The sequence below is a fragment of the Myotis yumanensis genome, unplaced genomic scaffold (assembly GCF_028538775.1).
Source record: "Myotis yumanensis isolate MYYU_CA2020_CCGP unplaced genomic scaffold, mMyoYum1.0.hap1 SCAF_17, whole genome shotgun sequence".
NCBI lineage: Eukaryota > Metazoa > Chordata > Mammalia > Chiroptera > Vespertilionidae > Myotis > Myotis yumanensis.
In genome coordinates this window covers 4,729,122-4,749,502 of record NW_027223768.1, presented here as the reverse complement: position 1 = coordinate 4,749,502, position 20,381 = coordinate 4,729,122, and the positions used below count along the sequence as shown (strand labels likewise).

Sequence of the window (20,381 nt, the reverse complement as noted above, 5' to 3'; positions counted from 1 at the left end):
GTTAGTGCCGATAAAGAAATAATGAAATAAATCCCTCTGAGAAGGGCCACGCCGCTGAGACCGTGGAGGGCAGCACTGCCTCCTTCCGTTCCCCAGGCCGAAGGCACTTTCCTTGGGCTGTAAGGTGGGGATCCGCTAACATGACTCACGGGTCAGACACGGCCGGCCCACCCCGAGTGATGGGACACATGTATGTACTACCTCTGTCTGTGTCATCACTACGGTGAGAGAACTGAGGCTGACACAGACCCCAGGGTCTATGGACGCTGGGCGCTTACAGAAGAAGTATGCTGCCCCCCGCCTCTCCTCCCTTCCCCCCATTCTAAGAGAGAGAAGTTACAACTTCCACAGACGCTTATGTATATATGTGGGAAGATCCAATCAGACCTCCTGATGGAGAAGACGAGGAAGAGGAGGGAGGAGGCACAGTGCCACCACCCGCCCGCAGCCCCAGCAGCAGTGCTCTCTCTGGGTTTGCTGGAGCCCTGACTCAGCTCTGTGATGAGAGAGAGAGAGTCATTGATCGGCTGCCTCCAACCCAGGCATGTGCCCTGACCGGGAATCAAACTCCTGGTTCCTAGGTCGACGCACACCCACTGAGCCTGTCCTCAGTGTTTGCATCCCCACCGGCTGTGGACCATGCGTGTTGACACCTCCCTTCAGTAGGCCCTTGATGTGACTTGGTGTAATTCCCGGGACTTTTTCATACACGTCCTCCCCGAGTGATCGAATTTCTTGCTGTGCTTCATTTGAATAATTACACACGGCTTCGGGTACAAGGACCCTGAGTATGTAGCAGCCTTCCTAAGGGGAGTCCTCTGGGACTCAGTCCCAAGGCTACCAAGGGACCCTTTGCCTCTCTCAGAGCACAAGGCTGACAACATCGTTGCTATGTGGGTTTGGAGTCAGCAATTCCCAAATGCTAGCCAGTCCTCATCGATCGCCAGGCCTGGGCCAGGCTGAGTCCTAAGCGCTTTCACGCCTCCCTCCCTGCAGGAGTCGGCGTTGATTAGTATTCCTGGGTGCTGCTGGCCCACTGCCCGAGGTCGCACTGCCGGTTCGGGAGCTGGGATTGCAGCCCAGGTGGAATTTCGGCCTCCTGCCCTCAGCTCTGCTTGCAGATTCCGCTGTGCCCCAGGAGCCGCCCGGGGTCAGGGAGTTAACTCTCACTCTCTAGCGTTTGATTTTAAATTTTAAAAGCCATGTGCCATTAGCGTTTTCAAGCATTTCAGCCGGTGCCCCCTGCTGTCCTACCTGCCACTTCCGGTCTCATCTCCCCCAGGCCAGCCACTCCTCGCGACATTTTCAGGATTATTTTCTCTATTATCAGACTTCCCTTCTTAACCTCCCGGTGCGATTCTCCTCTCAGCTTTTTTGGCTTCTGAAAAGTCAGCTTGTTCCTCGTTAGTGGGCAGAAGTGTTAAGTAGAAATGGTCCAAGGTCAACTTGAGTTGACCCCGAGAGAAAGGGGTTCCACTGGGTCCCAGGCCGGTTTCTAAAATGAATCCAGTTCTTCCCTCTTTGGGACCCATTGACACGAGTTTCTGCCTGAAGGAGACCTACTTAGAGCCCGAAACTCCAGGCTGATGAATTTTTCAAGTTCCCAGGACTGTGGCTGTTATTTGACAGTTCATCTATGACTCTTACTTTAATGCGCACAGAGAATGAACAACCCTTCCTGGCTAAGGGAATGGGGTTAGATGCGCCTTTCAAAGCTTAGCTTTATGGACTCAAGAATCAAATGTTGCCCAGCTGGTGTGGCTCAGTGGTTGAGCGTCGACCTATGAACCAGGAGGTCACGGTTCGATTCCCTGGTCAGGGCACATGCTCGGGTGGCAGGCTTGACCCCCAGGAGGGGGCGTGCAGCAGGCAACCGATCAGTGATTCTCTCTCATTATTAATGTTTCTGCCTATCTTCTTTTCCTTCCTCTCTGAAATCAATGAGAAAAACATATTTTTAAAAGAAGAATCCAGTATTTTCTGAACAATGTGAAGAGAGCTTTGTTTCCAGAGCCCTGTCTTTTCTCTGATGTGTCATCAGCAGCACCGAATGCCTCTGTGGAGACGGCTCAGCTTCTCAGCATGCATGGGAGCCGTCTCCTACAGAGAGAGGTCGCCTGGAGCCGGAGCGGAGGAATCCCCGGTGGCACTGATGCGCGATTGCATTTGTAGCAAGCTCCCCTTCAGCCCACGGGGTGGAGGGCTGACCTCTGACCCCTCTGCCCCTGCCCGCTGCTCCGATCGTCTTGGCTCATTTTTTTCATAAGGCTCTTCCCGGCCCCTCAGAGTCTGATGCCTGGTTGCCCGCCTGCGCTCTGCTTCGTTAGGCCAAGTTTCCGCGTGGCTGAGAGCTGCGAGTCTGGAAGAGGGGACATCCCCGCTCATCCGTGTCTCACGCTGTCCCTGCAACCCCACAAATTGCTGAGACACCCCAGAGAGCATCGTCTTGGCTCTCTAAGTGTAGCTCTGCTTCATATCCATATTTAACGTACCCTTTTCTAATTTTTCTGCTTTTGTCTGTGACCTGGGTAAACTGCGGACATGTAAAAAGTCCTCTAGACATGGCTAGACTTAGCTGTTTCCACAGAGCTACTAGTCACACAAGTCGAAGGATATTAAGGTGAAATTACCTTGAGCTAGAGGTTTGGCGGTGGGAAGCACAGACCGGGCTTGGAGGTCTTGGCCCTGCCATTTTCTTTGCTTTAACAGAAGCAACTGTGTCCTAGATTGTAAACAAGTGACATCATTAGCGTCCCCCCTCCCCCCGCCCCCAGCTAGGATCGGCGTGAAGGTCAAACAAAATAATGATCAGTGTGTGGTTGTCACCGTGTCTGTAAAGAGAAAATGCACTGAGAATGTCAGTTGGCAGTAGGCTTAGTGTATTTTTGTGTATGTGCACATAAAATATAAAACAGCCTGGCCAGTGTGGCTCAGTAGTTGAGTGTCAACTCATGAACCAGGAGGTCACGGTTCGTTTCCCAGTCAGGGCACATGCCTGGGTTGTGGGCTCGATCCTCAGTGGGGCGTGCAGGAGGCAGCCGATGGATGGTTCTCTGTTATCATTGATGTTTCTATCTCTCTCTCCCTCTCCTTTCCTCTCTGAAATCAATAAAAATATATTAAAAAAACATAAATGATAGCATTTCTTTGTTTAGTTTTACCTGGATTGTAAGGAAAGTGAATTGTTTGTCGAGGAGGAAGTTTTTGTTTTGTTTGTTTGTTTGGTTAAGCCTGCACTAGCTGCCTCCCTCCCTCAGTGAACTGCTTGCCTACACTTGAGGAAGTTTTTAATGATCAGACTGGTCCCGTGTTTCAAACGTTTTGTAAAATGATTTCATTCACTTTCATAGACCATCACAGCAGCCATGTGCCTCTGCAGAGGTGGGCTCTGTGGAGGGACCCTCTTCCCCACCCTCGCCCCCTCCAGCTAGTTTATAGCTCAGAGCTGTGGCCAGAGACAAGAAATGACTGTCTAGCCAGTTTTGTGTTTTCCCCAAAGGTTGACTTCCGTGGCTATTCTGGAAAGTTCTCTGGGAGCACTCGATTCTAGGGAGGATCAGGTTCCTTAACTCCTCACAGGCTGCTGGCTCTGACACAATGTAGATGAAAATGCCCAAGCACGTGCCGCCACAGTCAGATTTCGGTGCATGTTTTAAGGCAGAACACACCCTTGGCTTTTAGAAACGTTGCATATGGAAGAGCCTTTTTGCTCGAATCAGATCTCCACCCCATGGGAAGTTGAACTCACGTTTCCAATGACTGGACTGCTCCTTCCCTGGGAGCCTTTCTTTAGGAAGTTTCTTCTTTCCCTTCTTCCAGATCCAACATAAGGCCAGACCATGCCGACTCCAATTTCCACGAGTTTAAGATGCACACCTTCAGCCGGGTGACCTCCTGCAAGGCCTGCCAGATGCTGCTCAGGTGAGCTCCTCGCGGCCAGGGTCCAGCCTAAGGGAGCCGGCCTCGTTGCTGAGCGTTGCAGGCTTCCCTGACGTCCCAGCCCAAGGTTCCTGGGGGGTGGGCGGGGGGGTGAGGAGGGGGGGACATGGGGATATTGTCTTAACGGTGTGGACCCCACAGAGCTCTCCTGGGCCTTGAACCTGGACGGGTCCCCCAGGCCCGGGAGGTCCCCTGCCTGGGCTTCGCACACAGCACTCTGTTCCCGTTTTTGTGACTGTGTAAAGGCAGAGCTCAGCGCCTGCTCACCCCTCTGTCTCCCACTTCACCTTCCAGAGGAACCTTCTACCAGGGCTATTTATGCTTCAAGTGTGGCGCCAGGGCACACAAAGAATGTCTGGGAAGAGTCGACAACTGTGGCCGAGTTAATTCCGCGGGTAAGTCATGTCTCTTGGGGTGAATCTGCTGCTCATTGGGACACAGAACTTGCTAAACGTAATTCAGGCCCCATTGACTCCTGGGATGTGTTTATAGTAGCATCTCTTCTGTGACACTCATTGATGAGCACAGGTTAGAGGATTGTTGAAAGTCATGCGACTTCTCTACACACGTGGCAGGCAGAGGGTTCAATTTCCGGAGGAGTTGGGGAGGTTTCATGTCACCCATTTCACTCACCCCAACCCCCTCATCTCACTAAGGTTGGACCCATACCACCCAAACAGACACGTGGAGCAACAAAAACAAAACAAAAAATTCTTCTTCATTTCTATCTTCAGTTCCTGAATTCCTCCCTTATTCTCTTAAATACTCAGCTCGGAAATGCTAACAACGCCAGCAGTCAGCATCACGCAGAATAATTCATGAGTGAACGAATTGAATACATTGTCATTTCCCAGCATGGAACAAAGAGCAATGTTATTTGGATTTTGTGTAAATATTTCCCCCTTGGTTTTTAAAAATAACACCCCACGATTGTTTCACGGACCCGTCTCCAGCCGTCGGCAACCCCACGTTCAGGAGCCTTTCGCCTCTCCTCCTGGGCTCTCTCTTTCTTCTCTTTCTTTCCTGGCCTCTTTATTCTTTCTCTTTCTTCTCCTTTCTCTTTGTCCTGTTCCCCTGAGTTTCTCTCTCTGCGTTTTATCAATAAGACCTTTCAAAATCAGTGAAACTTTTTGAAGAGAAGAAAGGGATCTTGAACAGCTTGAGCTCAAAAGGCAGCCATGTCAACCTTTGATTTTCCCAAAGGGAAAGGTGGACATTGAATTATTTTGGATAATCTGAGGAGAGAGAATCTGAGGAAGAGAATAATAGCTCGTTTCAGGGCTGACTTCAGAAACCGGGCCATGGGGGCAAGGGGTGAATCCTATTAGAGGTCTGAGATCACAGCACGTTACTCACTTGGCTCCTTCAGCGGACATACGGCCAGGGCCCCAGGAGCCGTTCCCCGTGCCGGAGACGGGCAGCTGCTGGGAGAAAGTCTGCCATTAGCTGAGCACTTGCGCCATGCCTGCCCCACGGGCCTCTGTGTGTGGCGCCAGCGCACACAAAGAATGTCTGTGCTGGGTCAGGGTGCTCCTGCAACTCACTCGAGCTCTGTCAAGTGAAGGCGACAAGGTTAGCACCCACTACTATGTCTGAAGGTCAAGAACAGACTACAGCCTGGCCAGTGTGGCTCAGTGGTTGAGCATTGACCTATGAACCAGGAGGTCAGGGTTTGATCCCTGGTCAGGGCACGTGTGCCTGGGTTTCGTGCTCGATCCCCAGTAGGGGGCGTGCAGGAGGCAGCCGATCAATGATTCTCTCTCATCATTGATGTTTCTATCTCTCTCCCTTCCTCTCTGAAATCAATAAAAAATACTTAAAAAAAAGAACAGTCTACAAAGTTGTAAAATACAGAAGAAATGGTATATAGTGTTATTGCTATTTTTTGTCTACCTGACAACATTGATCACTTAAACTTTGTTGTTCATGTTCACGGGCCCCATTTTTTCAGGTCTTTGGGGAGTTCACATGTTATTTGCCCATAGAGGCTGGTGTGGTTTCTAAGCTCTGCAGCCCTGTTTGCTGAGTCTGGGCGGAATATAAAGGGGTTCCATGATTGAATTGGTTGGTGTGGCTCTTCGATCCTACAGGGAATAGTAAGAGAGTAGTTGAGAGTCAAGAGGTCTCATGGTTGGTTGGCATGGTTCTTCTGTTCTATGGGTTGCAAGTGTGGGAGAGTAGTGGAGAGTCAGGCAGAGATTCTTCTTTTTTTTAAAAAAAGATATTTTTATTGATTTTAGAGAGGAAGAGAGAATCATTGACTGGCTGCCTCCTGCACACCCCCTACTGGGGATCAAGCCTGCAATCCAGGCACGGGCCCTTGACCGGAATCTAACCAGGGACCCTTCAGTCCCCAGGCCAACGCTCTATCCACTGAGCCAAACCGGCCAGGGCTCAAGCAGAGATTCTTGAAACTCTCTGCTATTTCCTAGTTACACGAGTTCGCGGAAGTTAAACATTCTGAGCTCTCTTGAGTTTGTCTGTAAGATGGAAGTCTGAGGGTTCTTGCGAGGGTCAGATAAGATAACGTGATGCTCAGTGCAGAGCCCGGCGCAGGGGGGCTCAGTATGGGAACCCAAGGGGCTGTGTTGGAAAGTCATTTTTTTAAAGGACGGGCTTCTTCTGTAATTTCCTTCTTGTTTTGGGATGTGGAGCAAATGTGGATAGAAACACGAGTGAGCACCAAACTTAGAAGTGAGACACAGGAATGACATTCACGGACTTCTCACATTTTAACTTTTTTGTTTTTTAAAAAAAAGGTCAGTAGGAAGGGAGAGGGAGAGAGAAAGAGATAGAAACATCAGTCGGCTGCCTCCTGCACGCCCCCTACTGGGGATCCAGCTCGCAACCTCGGTATGTGCCTTGACCTGAATTGAACCAGTGACCTCTCAGTGCATGGGACAGTCACTGAGCCACACCAGCCAGGACTAAAAATATTTTTTTCTTTCTTTCTTTCTTTCTTTCTTTCTTTCTTTCTTTCTTTCTTTCTTTCTCTCTTTCTCTCTTTCTCTCTTTCTCTCTTTCTCTCTTTCTTTCTCTCTCTCTCTCTCTCTCCCTCCCTCCCTCCCTTCCTCCCTTCCTCCCTTCCTCCCTTCCTCCCTTCCTCCCTTTCTCTCTCTCACTCCCTCACTCCCTCCCTAAAAAATAAATATGTATGAAGTGTCAGGCACTGTTGAAGGACTTTACCACTGTCCACTCATTTAGTCCTACCAAGGTCCCATGAAGTTGGTTTCATTGCTTTTCTTGTCTTATAGATGAGAAACTGAGGAACAGGGACATAAGTAACGTGTCTAAGTTGTTTAATAATAGAACACAGATTCCTCCCCGGGAGGGCCAGGTCCTGAGTTTATCCTGCGCCCGGGGCTGTGCTGCGAGGCTGCGGACTCGCTGTGATGACACCTGCCGCACGTGTGACGGCACAGAGAGTAACCCCAGCAGAGGCAGGTGCTGCGTCTTCTCTGGGAAAGGGGGAGATGTCCTAACAGGTGTTTGTAAGCAGTAACACTTGTGAATTGGGCAAGTTAGTAGCTACCAACTGTGTGTAGGTTTACATGTGTTGAAGGGTGAGAAATGCAGGCATCCCTGAGGGTCATGCTGCCCGCTCTCAGGGGCTGTCTCAGAGCTGGACGGTGTAAACACCTTCAGTCCTCGGCCTCTCGTGTTGAGATGAGGAAACTGAGTCATGCACATAGGAAATAAGGTAACTTAGACTGTCGGGGCCCCACAGATCATAGATAATGTCACTTACACAGCCCCCCCTCACTGAAGGGCAGCGTCGCGCTCTCAGCTTGGTTGCAGGATTTATTATAAAGCAGGAAAGGGGGGCGTTCAGACCTCTGTGAATCCATTTTTAGAATTCTTGCCTGGCTCTTCCTGTTCCCTCTCCTTGAAACACACTTTCTTTTCTCCCTCCGGTTCCAAGATCTTACTCTTCCTTTCCTTCCTCTTCTCCACGCTCTCTGCCAATCATTTAACCTTCCTCCACTGCCCAGCGCTGGTCTGATGGAAATGGTTCTCCCGTTAGTTTTTGTGTGGGTTTTATGTATTTGCCACAGTTGGGCTGTGTTGTGGCACTAAACGCCCCCAGTCCCAATGCCTTTAACACGTACCCGTTTATTTCTCACACACATGGTGCTGCGGCCCTGGCCCTCGGGGGTAGCCCCCTTCTAGTTAATGGCTCGGGATCCAAACCAGCTCCATCCTGTGGCTCTGCCTCTTCAACACACGGCCTCCATCTAGGGTTACTGCTCTTCAGACCCAGTGACTGGAAGTGAGCAATGCCGGTTAGTTTGGTCACAGTCCACTGGTTAAAACCAGTCATGTGATCTCAACTGAAGGACAAGGGCAGCTGGGCTTGTGGTGGAACCCATGGCCTGTGTGTGGTGAGCCCTGCTCTCTGACGCTTTTAATTTCCTCTAGTAGATTGCACGGTCCTTCCTGATAGGGAGTGTGTTTCTCATTTGTCTCTCCCACTTAGTACCAGGTCCAAAGTCAGGATGCCTAAGACCCAGTAGGCAATCCTTTCCCCCCAATAGGAGTGTTTCCGCCCCACCGCAATCCTTGTATGTTGGATGTGGCTGAATACCAACCTTCAAGCATTTGAAGTAGCTGAGTCACCTCTTCTTGTGGACGTTAAGCCTTCTCTGGGTGCTGTCTTTCCAGGGCTCAGAAACCCTTTATACTTCATGCTCCGTATCCCTTAAATTTACCTCGTCTTCATTCATCCTTGAAATAATCACTTGGCAAAAAATGCCGCGAATTTCTGAGTGAAGGAAGTAATGCATTCTCATGAATATTCCACTCCGACAGATTATGAGCTCAAGTGCACATGAAGTATGGGAAAGGTCTTTTGATAAATGTTGGCTATTTGTAAGACCAACTGTGCAGCTTGGAAACAGATTGGAAGGTTGTGGGGTTAGTTTGTGTCTTCACATCTGGACACTCGCATGGGTGTAAAGAGCAGGCAGTCCGATCCAAGCCTCTTTGTCGCTGAACTTGAGCGGACGCCTCCCGCTCACCATGGCAACCTCAGCGATCAACACGCAGGGACTCGGAGGTGTGCTGCCAGCACTTCGCGCTCAGTAATGACTAGGTATGGCCTCCCTTGGACGAGAGTCTCCGAACAAGTCCCTGCCAAGCTGGCGTCATTCCCGAGTGGCATTTCTTTCTCACAGTGTCCCCCCGGGAAGGCCTTCCCCGGGACTGCAACCTCTGGGGACGATTGTGCTTTTCCCCTCCCGTAGCATCTGGTCAGACACCCTTGGGTCCCCTCTCGCCCTGACGTTGCTCTATACAGCTTGCTTTGCACCCTCTCCCTTTAAATACAGAAAGGGGACGCTGCCAGTTCAAGGCATCTTCCCGGGGAGTGGGTCGCAAGCCTCAGCTGCTCTGTATTTCACCAAAGTGCTCCCCACTTGCTTATCTGTTTAAAAACTGTTCCGGCTGCAGCCACTCCTACTGGAGAGAGTGGCTTTGGTGGCCAATTGGTTTAACCCTGCAAGGTTGCTACCCCCCCCAAATTGGCATCCAAAGTGGCTCTTTTATAGAGAGTATTGTAGTATTTTAACATGACCGAAGCCGTATGAATAGAATTTTATGTCAGCCCACCACCATTAGGTATTTTAACTTTTCTATGAACCAAGCCTTGATCGTCAATTCTGTAACCCCAACCTGGCTTTGGTTCTACTTTGTATTACTTAAATCCTATCACATAAGTCAGTCCTCCTTTTTAATCAATCAAGGCAATTCTATACTCAGGCCTTGCTATGATTCCTTCCACTTGCCTGTTTGGGTCAGTTGCATGATGCAGTAGTAATTATTCAAGTGAACTGGGATCTGTTATATGGTTGGATCCTCTTAGAGTCCGGAAAAGACTTGAACTCAAAGCCTCCCCCCAAGTATTGCTTATAGTGTTTCGTTTTCCAAGATTTTGCTGTAGATCTGAGTGGCGAGCATAGTATCCACACAACTTCCCCCCAATCTGGTTCAGTTCCCACTGTCTTCTCGTGTTACTGTTTCACAGAACCGGCCTGCTCTATCTATGATGACAAGGCATCGTCCAAAGCTACACGAGTAACGACTTGTCTGTGCCCCCTTTGGAGACCAGTGATTGTACTGAGTATTGATGTGCTTGGTTGTAAGAAATAGAACTTCAGGTAAAAGACCAAGCAGATTGCATCGTGATACATGCACCGGGAGCCACTTGTAGGGGACGGACACATATAATAGGGCCGGATTTTTGTGTAAGCAAATGAATCATGGGACGTGAGTGTACAGCCTCGGTGGAAACCATTTCTCTCACACACATGCCCGTGGCGCCCCGGGCTGGCTGCAGGCTGGAGCCCTGCACGCCCCGCCCTCAGCCGCACCTCGGCTCTGAGCCACAGCGAGCTAGTTGGGACCTGATGAAAGAACGAGAGGTCTGAGCCCCTCGCGGGCCCGTGAGTCACCACCTAGAAAGGTGCTTGAAAGGGCAGGAACATTTTACAGTTTGATCAATAGGAGCCCGAGAAGTAGACTGCAGGGGAAAGACACGTTGAGGATTAAAGACTTTTGGACAAAGTGGAAGAATTGACTTATTATCCTAAGGCCGTTCCCGGGAGAAAGAGACAGAGGGGGACTGTGTCTGCAGATCTCATCCAGCAGCCGTCCCAGCAGGTCAGAGTGGATTCGATGGTGATCGGCCCTCGGTGTCTTAGTCCTGATGTGGGACCGTGACTCAGAGTTGTGTAAGGATCTAGGCGCCCATGTTGCAGTTTGGGTGAAGCAAGAGGTGGAGGACGGATTGGCAGGCTGGAAATCAGAGCAGCGTCTCCATAGCGCCTCATCCCAGGAGGTCCTTTCCTGGCTTCCCGGCCGGCAGGAACTCTGACCTGGAAAACAGCCTGCCTTTGGGTCCCCCCCTCTCTCCTCCCTGTTATTTTAGTCGACGTTAACACACTGTTGCATCAGTACGGTGGTCAGGATGGAGCTTTTGTCTCTGAGTGAGTCAGTCCGCTCAATAATTAGAAATGTGTCAGTAAAGGGTCCTGGCTGAGAATTTCTGAACTCGGAACAGCTTCTAAGCGTTACTTCCAACCTGTTGGCTTTGGCCCTGTTCTCAGAAAATGTACAGAATCCTCCCACGAAATATGAGTGTAAGGTCTGACTCCCAAGAGCCATTGTTTACGTGATCATGCAGCCTGCACAGGTCAGGGTGTGAGCGGCCTTCCGCCAGTGCCAGGGAGGGAATGAGCCTCTCTCTGGGGGAGGGGGAGGAGGTAGAGTGCAGGGGAGGGTGGGGGCCGTGAGGCCTGGGAGTGGTGGCGAGGGCCAGGGTCAGCCCCAGCGCAGGGCCCTGGCCTTGGACTTGGATTTGCACCCAGCCCAAAGCCCCTTCTCCATTTTCCTCTGCGGGTTACACGGGGAGGCCTGTGGAGAGCAATTCTTAGTGCATCCAATGAGGAGGATAAGGAAAGCGGATCCTCAAAGTGGGGGCAGCAGGAAGCGGGAGGATGAAGGAGGAGCAGTGAGTGGGGTGGTTCCCCGAGTCCAGTCTGTTCCCACTTGTGGCTGCCTGCACCTCACACCCTTTTTCTTCTTCATTTTTCATTTTTTTTTAATTTCAAAGAGAGGAAGTGAGAGAAGGATAGAAACATTAATGATGAGAATCATGGATCAGCTGCCTCCAGCACACCCCACACTGGGGACCGAGCCCTCAACCCCGGGCATGTGCCCTGATTGGCAATCAAACTGTGACCTCCTGGTTTATAGGTGAACGCTCAGCCACTGAGCCACGCCGGTCGGGCCTCACACCCTCTTGATTTCTGTGAGAGAGGCTCACTCATGCAGGCGACTGGCCAGCGGGCACTCGAACCCTATTAAGATGCAGAGAGCTGTACACGAAGGTCTTTTTTGGGGGCCCGCTTTCAGGGTGAAGAGGCGCCAGTGTTTGCACAGCAACCTGCCACCCGGGAGGCCACGGTCCCCTCTTCCCGAGGGGCTCCCAGGTGCCCTCCTGGGCGCGGTGGGTTTACTGTTACATGTAAAGCGCATTGTGAAGGGCCTGCTTCCCCAGACACAAGAACACCCCCGTGCAGAGCCAGAAACAAAGGCTCCTCTGAGGTGGACATGAAGGGGCACCTTCCATGGGAACAAGACCCGGGAGACCTGGGATTTGCGATGTCAGAGGTCATCTGGAAGCATCGAGCTCTGCTCAGTCTCCGGGAAAGGCAGACGTGGACTCGCCTCCTGTTGGCTCGCTCTGCCTCTGATTGGAGGAGAAAGTAGCTCAGAGCTATTTGGGCAGATGGCTCTTTTTGGTCAAACCAGTGGGACAGGTATTACGACTGCTGTGAGGAACCCAGTTCACCTCGCCTGGGTCCTAGTCTGGGCCCAGAATCCAGCCAGATGGTGCGTGCACAGACCCTCTCCCCAAAGCCTCCCCCCTGCAGCCGGCCTCTTTCTAGAGGGAGGACAGGAGTGGAGTCGCTTCCTGTGCAGGAACCCTGGGCAGAGGCAGCTCCCACCTGACAGTGAAGCCGGGTGATGGGGGTGGAAATTGGATCAGGGAACGCAGATGCAGCTTTTCCCAGAAAGGTGCCTTTTCGCCCATGGGTTTCCTTTCCATGAATCAGGAGCAGTCAGTCCTTCAGATGAAAACAGAACGAGAGCAACCTCCTGTTGCCTGCCCCAGGCGGTCGTTCTGTGTGCACAACCTGTGGCCGCCGGTCGGGCTCTGAAGGTCAGGGCGCCCTTGAACTCTGCTTGGTGGGGCTCCTCGGCCCACAGAGCTCGCATTTAGGCTTCCCCCCTTTCTGCTGACTTTCCCCCCTTGGTTTCTTTTTCTCTTTCTGGTCCTTCTTTAGAGGATCGTGTTGGGTGGGAAAGTACAGGCATAGGAGAGAACGGCGAGGGGTTTCCCTTCACAGCGGAGGAGTTAGAACCTGCCCAGGCACCCCTGGGTGTGGGGAAAGGAGCGAAAATAGCCCCAATGGGCCTCCCTGTGCAGCCGGAGCCGCTAATTACAGGGCAGCCCTGTGCTTTCCTGTCGCGTCGCTCACCTGAAGCTCCTGGCCCTGCATACCTGCTAGTCATTTTCAGGAACTAAAATGGAATGGACGTCATGGTTTTATATATAGATGGGTCCACTGCCGAGGAGAGGAAACGCTGATTGGAATCCGACCCGCTGCTTTTTATTTCCATCTTTAAATCGAAATGTATTCCCTACCCCCTCAAAATTAAAAATAAGTGTTGTAGCCACTTAATGCAAAAAGAATGACATGCAGTATTGTCCTGTGTTCGATCTGCGATGCTTGCAGATAGGATAGCGCCTCTGTGACTTGGTGCGTGGAGGTTCTTAAAACCAGGTGTGTTGAAAGCTCCCAGCCAGCTTTCTCTTTGCACATAAATTTAGTGCAAGCCACCGTGTCCAGGCGCTTTCTGTGGTTGGACTGACATTGCTCCACAAGCAGTTGAAAAAGGTAAGCATAACCGAGAAGTCATTCAGGACCATGAGTCACTCTCCCGACAGCCAATAGGGCCAGGGAACTGGAGTTGCAAAACAATTCCCAGCCCAGCCCGAGGGACCCCGGAAAGTTATTGCAGGTACCGGGCCAGGCGGCAGAGCTGAGGCATCTGGCCGGCTGCACCCAGCCAGCGGAGGCTGCTAACCAAACGGAAACCTGCACTGACAATGCCCATCTTTACGTTTCTTTCAGAATCGGGGACGCTCAAAGCACCGGAGGTAAGAGGAACTTTTCAACCTCTTCAGATCACGTTTGCAGGTGGGGTTGTTTGCTAACGGGCGTGAGCTTTCAGCCTGTTAAATGTGCCTCTGAAAGTGGATGGAGACAGACGGGGGAGCAAGCAAGGGCGCATGAATGAAACGCACGGTTTAGTCAGAGGTGTTTTCACGGTCACCTGCGGGAGGTCTCACTGCAGGGAAAATGTGGATATTCAGCCTAAGCCTGGTGTGTGAACTGGAACTGTCAGCGTCTTATTGGTGCAGATGCAATGCGGTGGCATTAATGAGGGGTGCGTCCCCCGCTACAGAATTCCACAAACCCGGAGGTTTAGGAAACGCAGCGCCCCAGGAGGCATTTCCTTGGGAGGAGGAGCTTTGCCCTGTCTGCGCAGAAGGAAGCGTGGCCTCCTCCCAGGAGGCTGGGGGGCCGGTCGCTGTCACGCAGCCTGTTGCCGCCTGGGGTTCACTAGCTCGGAGGTTCCAGCATTGGCCACCCAGGCCTGTGCTTCATGTGTCTAGTGCTTTTACATTGGAACACAAAGTGATTCGTATGGATCGAACCAAGATCTGATAACCGTTTCCTTTTGGTTTAATACACTCTCACATCTAATGGCTTAGTGCTCTGTGGTCCCTGTCATCCCTTGGAATAAAGCAATTTAAAAAAAGGAGAAATAATGAAAAACAGGGCCAGTTCCAGGCAACCACTGCCTTGGCCTTCAACCCAAAGTAACACATTTCTTACCCGACTTCCCCCAAATAATGTCACAGCAAAGAAAATTAAAATAGAAACTATGTCTGTGGTGATGGGAACCTGAAGCCCATTTTCAGAGAATCTATATATATAAAAGCCTGAGCAACTGTTATGACCAGTTGAGCGGTCACTATGACGTGCACTGACCACCAGGGGGCAGACGCTTAACACAGGAGCTGCCCCCTGGTGGTCAGTGCGCTCCCACAGCCAACCTTCCATGGCTGGACAACCTCCCACGGTCCCCGTCCCACCCCCCCCCCCCCCCCCCCCCCCCGGCCTGCCAGCCCTGATGGGCCCTGATAGCCCCAATTGCCGGCCAGGCTGAGGGACCCCACCCGTGCATGAATTCATGCACCAGACCTCTAGTTTCAGAATAAAAGAATGACAAAAACATCCCATGCCAAATTATTTTAACACAATTGCATCTCATTAAGAGTGGTGTCATATTAGTATGCGTTTAATAGGCTGGTGTTCATATAGTTGGTAAAAATAATGAAAAGTACTGCAAGATGTCAATAAGAGGTAAGTTATTTTCTGCTTTTCTTTTGCAAAAGCACGCATTTTTTTTTTTTTCATCCAAGATAACAAGAGTGTGACGTGGACATTCAGGTATGCCTGTTCGATGTGTGAGCTGACTGTATTTTAGACTCTGGATCGAGGGAATGTGTAACAATATAATACTGACTTTGACATAGGCCACACAGGTTGTTCTAGGGTAAAATGAGTTACTGAGGAATTCCCTGTAGTGTGTAGCCGACAGGTGAGATTGTCATCAGGACTGTGAGGATTGTTCCGGAGGCGCAATGAAGACCTTGGCAAGCCGCCCCCTTCTCTCCCTCGCAGGCTGGTGGCAGGTTATTGGCACAGGTTTCCTTGCAGACCCTGGACTTCATCTCAGGGCTAGTCTGCCTCGATCCTGTTGGACACAGACATTACTTTGCTTTCTCTGGGAAGATTATGTCACTTGATTTGATTCAAGTTATGCCAAGAAAGAAAGTGTGCAGATGAGAAGTGGTTCATAATTTTCACAGGATGCTAAACAGTTTTCTCTGGGCACTTGTGTGTGTGTGTGTGTGTTTGTGTGTGTGTGTGCGCGCACACGTGTTCTTAAAAGTTACACGTGCGCCTATCATGAAAGGAATTCATTTTCACGTTGAGTTTTTAAAAATGTAGCATCAGTGTTTCAGCGACTTGCTTATTAACTTTTGAATATAATAAGTGTAATTTTTATTTCCTGTGTGAATCTGCTAGTAATCTCTACTTTGGATGGGTAATTATAGTAAGCTCTTATACTGGCCGATTTATCTGGGAACTTGAGCTCGATTTAAGGGAGAATCGGATGTTAGGAAGTGTCTTTCACTCCGTCCTCCCCACCAAGACTGATGCTGCTATGATGTTCAGGAATCTTCCCTGAACTGAACGATGAAGGCCTCTGTAAGCTCTGGAATGTTTATTGCTTTCCCTCCTTTCTCTCCATGTACCTGTTTGTAGTCCTATGTGGTTCCCCTTTTCCAGAGCCACGATTACACTTTTTACTGTTCATGTTATACCTCATTGTCAAGATGGGCCAGTTTTCAGTAGCCACAGGCCCCACGGGTCTCCTTAGCCTCCGGTGGGATGTGCACCTCACGTCCCATTCTAGCATGGGCCTTCAGGGGCCACCTCTGGCTCCAGGAAGCGTTGCCTACCTACTTCATACACACCTACGTTAAATCTGTTCCTTCACACAGGGCTTTCTGCCTTCAAAACAGAGACAGGAACCAAAGCCAGTTCCTTATGGCAAGTGAACCTGTGCTTGTTTTGTTGGCAAAATCAACAGAATTAGGTGTGTCCCAAAAGAGGCAAGAAGAGTCTTAGATGATCAAGATATTTCTTTTAGAGAGAGACAAGGTAAAAGGTAATGCACCAAGAAATAAACATAGGTTCTTCGGTTGTTGTCCCCCCCCCCTCCTTCCTCCCCCTGTAGATGAAAGGGGATGGAGAGGGCTCTGAAGGCGGACGCTCCCGACCTCCTGGGGCTGTACCTGAGCTCCAGGGACGCCCATTACATGAGCCCACCAGTCCCTGCTGGCGACAAGGTCAACTCCAGCTCGGTGCCAGGCTTTTGAGAATTTAGGCAGGAGGAGTGGAGTGTGTTTAAACATGCTCTGCTAAACATTTCCCAATATTTCATAACAAAACACTTTTTAGGTGCTTTTAAAGTACAATAAATCTCAACCTCTTTAAATGCACTTGTTCTGAGCTGAAGTTCCCTCTTTTTTTTTTTTTTTTTTTTAATTCACCAGATCATGGTTTGTTCCATTTCCCACTCTTGTTGTAGAGAAGTTTCTGTTCTCAAGGTCACTGGTTTTCAGTGATTTTCTAGAGGAAGAACCTAAAACATAAGCAGTAGGGCAATAACTTTAGTAGAAGAATTTGTCCTTTATATGAATTTAAACATTCCAAACACCATTAAGTTAATAAGGTCAATAAAAATAATAATAATAATAATATCTCACTTAATAATCCTTGCTATGTGTCAGGAACTGTTCCAAGCACTTAACATAAATGAACTCACTTAACTTTCAGCACACATGCTATGAAGTAGGCACTATTATTACCCCCGATGGGGATATAATCCCCATTGGAAATTGGGGATCCAGACAGGCACAAAGACGTTAACTAATTCACTATCAAACAGGTGCCTGGTGGTCTGAATTTGAACTTGGGCAGTCTGATGCTACAATTCATACTCTTAAAAATTGCCCCGTGTTCCAAATTTTAATCCTAATTTCTAAGGTAATGTGGAGTTACTCTTGAAATTGAGTGTTCTTTTTCACATTCTAAGTTGATAGTTTTTAAATAGTACTGGTTTAGGGATTCTAAGAGTAAGGCCCAACGGTTGAATTCCTTTTTTGCCTTCCAAGCCCTTTGAGATTAGATGGTGTAAGAGCAGTAGAAAAACAGCTCCTATTCTACGTGTAGAAGGAGGAGGGCTATGCAGGAAGTCACTAACAATGAAATACCCATCATTATATAGAAAATATTGTCAGTGGAGCTCGTTTATAGAGAGAGCTCCAAAACTTCTACATAAAATTTCAGGCAGAGAAGTGTCTTTCTTTGAAGGCAGTTTTCGTCCAAGTGATTGCATATGAATCTGTGACTCACGATGCTTCTCCTTTGTGCCTGGTTGACCAGATGGCCAGGATTGCACTGACTTCTCACTCCCAGCGGCTCTCTTCCTGACTGGTCTGTCCAGTACAGATATCCGTCTCGTTCGCCTGAGCTTCATCCCGTGGGCCTTTTCACAAATCCGTTTCGAAAGTAGTGGGGTGAAAAAGTTATATGTAAATGATTTCTCCAATGGGCTTTCACCTGAGAACCCTGAATGTCTGCTTACCACGGCGTGGCGGAGGCCCCCTGGCATCTGTAGGAGCCCATTTCCCCCATTTAACTTGTGAAAGGAAACAACAGGAGGAACCCAAGGAGGAACCCATGGCTAGTGTGTGCTGAGCAAAGCTGGGTGCGCCCCGAATGGAGCGCAGTCCCTGACACACGTCGGAAAAACTGCGGCGGTGAAAATCTGAGTGACATGGCCGTTACCCAGATGTGTAATACAAGGCGAAAATCTACTTTTGATCAGTGGGGCTACCATAGTTATTAGGTAGCAACAAATTCAATATGGAATCGAATTTGTTCCTATGCATTTTCAAAGCTTTAAAACCTTTTGTTTTGCATCTCCTCTGTAAATTTTGCAATGCACAGGTGTTTTTTCTCACGTAAATTTTTTTCTTTATTGATGAAGGTGCACAGTTTTCCTTACGGATTCCTTTTCTCTAATCAGAGTGGGCTTTTTTGGTTCACAGGCTGCATGCCTGTTTTGTTTCTTGAAGAATTAAAATACAACCGACCCACAGTTAGAATACCTTCCTCGTTTAAGTGTTTGCTAAGGTCGGAGCTTGAGGTCTTGGGAGCTGCATCTTCTCCAGGCGCTGGTCTGTCAGGCCTCAGAAATCACCGAGTTAGGGTTTTGGAGATCATGTTTTTGCTGGGAGCATGTTCTGACCGCTCTGGGCTGCCTGGGCTTCGCTCTCATCACTCCTGTAGTCATTCTGACTTCAAAAAAAATGAGTACTAATAACCACAGGTGGCAAGTGGAAGCCTCCTTCTCTCCCACAGTGTTCCAAGTATTAACAGAGCCAATGGAGTGTTGTTCAGGTGGAAGACTCATTGGAGAAACAGAAAGGTTGAACTATAAAAACAAGCTTTAGAACCAAATGTTTGGATCCAATTTAGTCATACTTTTTCATGGGAAAAGTACAACGTTCATTGGCTTTCCAAAGTGTCACAAAGTAATATACTTTAAAAAAATCAATTTATTCGGTTAAATTTTTTTATTGAAAATTTTAAACATACTTTTGAGATATTAGCGTAACAAGCCTGTAGATATCCATCATTGAAATGCAACATAACAATTTTATTTATTTTTAACAATTTATTTTTTAAGGTTTTACATTTTATTAGATCCTTCACAAAGGAATGCACTTTACTAATAGAAACTCTTTGTTTTGTCTTTCTGCACAGAAACGGACCAATGGACTGCGAAGAACCTCCAGGCAGGTGGACGCAGGTATGTTTCTGGTTGCACGTTTCTGGTTGTGACTTAGCAAGTGACTAGGACCATCTATGGGGATTACGGTAGGAAGGCAGAGTGTTGGCCTCTGTTTCCCGCAGTTTGGTATGTAATGTGTGACCAGGAGTCAACATCTCATGTGTCAATCATTTACCTGAGGGTGCCACCTCGGACAGGGTCACATGGTGAGTAACCTTCAGGAACAATCTTTCCCCGATCGGTAGTTAATCGCTTTACTGAGCAGCCTCAGGGGGCCTGGTTAATGCCAGTGTGTCCAGCACACTCCCCTGTTCCCTCCCAAATCGGGAAAGAAAACCAACCTGCATACTGGGGCTTAAAAATTAGCATTTTCTACGGGGATGGAGGGCTCATAAACCAGAGAGCTTCGGTACCCTCCCCATTTGGAAACGTGCTTTTCTTCATCCTGTATGTAAACTCTTTTATACATGAAGACAGAATGGAAGGACTCTGGCTGCAGGGAACACGCAGTTGTTTGTTTTCCATGTCACATGGTGAGGTCTGCCCGGCATTATTTTAGGGCAATTACTTCACCGTCCATTAAGCAATGCCTTCCACAGTTTACTTACCAAAGATTAGCTACCTACGCAGCCACAGTGTCATGGGTGAAAGGTGTTCGTGGCTCAAGGATCCCAACTCCATGAACTTGATAATAAACCAAGTGGGACATGAAAGGATATCTTGCTGGGACAGAATCCGGATCATGGGTTTGGTTTTCGCCTCATCGACAGTGTTTGCCTAGTTGTCGAGTTTAGCTTTCAAAGCTTTCTCACTTTTAACTGCAGCCACACCCATGGTCGCCACACCAGCTTGCGAGCTGTGTGGAAAGATTTATGGAGCTTTGTTGCCTCCGGTTAGAAATTGCCTCACGGGCTTGCTGAGATCCGTTCCAGTCTTTTAACCCCAGAACAGAATTGAGGCCATTAAAAAAATAGGGGTTCTAGTTGACTCTTAATAGTTGTAACTTTCCCAAGACGTTACTCCTTCCAGAGGATTCTGCAGTGATGTGTAGAGGTGACTTCTGTTTAGTAGGAGTGTGTGACTGAGTGTAATTTTTTCCTTATTTTGTGTGAGTTGTAATATTTTTGTTTCAAAAAAATTATCCTTTAGAAATGTTATTTTAAAAATATTTTCTCTCTGACTTTTTCATTTAATTCACCTCCCCCCAACAAGGAAATGCATTTCTTTGTTTATTATATCTGTAGGAACACGTTTGACTATTACCAATTTATAGCCCCAAATTTTAGGAGCCCTTAGATGATTCAAAGGGAGATATAGTGAATTCACAGATTATAAATATGACAAAGTGGACCCATCATAAAATAGTTTAGCTCCCT

At 48.9% G+C, this 20,381-nt stretch overlaps 1 protein-coding gene across 3 annotated transcripts in view; it reads left to right on the top strand.

Annotated features, from left to right (window-relative positions):
- VAV3 (vav guanine nucleotide exchange factor 3) overlaps positions 1-20,381 on the top strand; it is a 166,148-nt gene that overhangs the window by 77,820 nt on the left and 67,947 nt on the right. For all 3 annotated transcript variants that reach the window (XM_070396983.1, XM_070396982.1, XM_070396985.1), the window contains exons 16-19: positions 3,820-3,921; positions 4,234-4,334; positions 13,638-13,663; positions 18,978-19,023. In XM_070396983.1, coding sequence (XP_070253084.1) covers positions 3,820-3,921; positions 4,234-4,334; positions 13,638-13,663; positions 18,978-19,023 — 275 coding nt within the window. The remainder of the gene's footprint in view (positions 1-3,819; positions 3,922-4,233; positions 4,335-13,637; positions 13,664-18,977; positions 19,024-20,381) is intronic.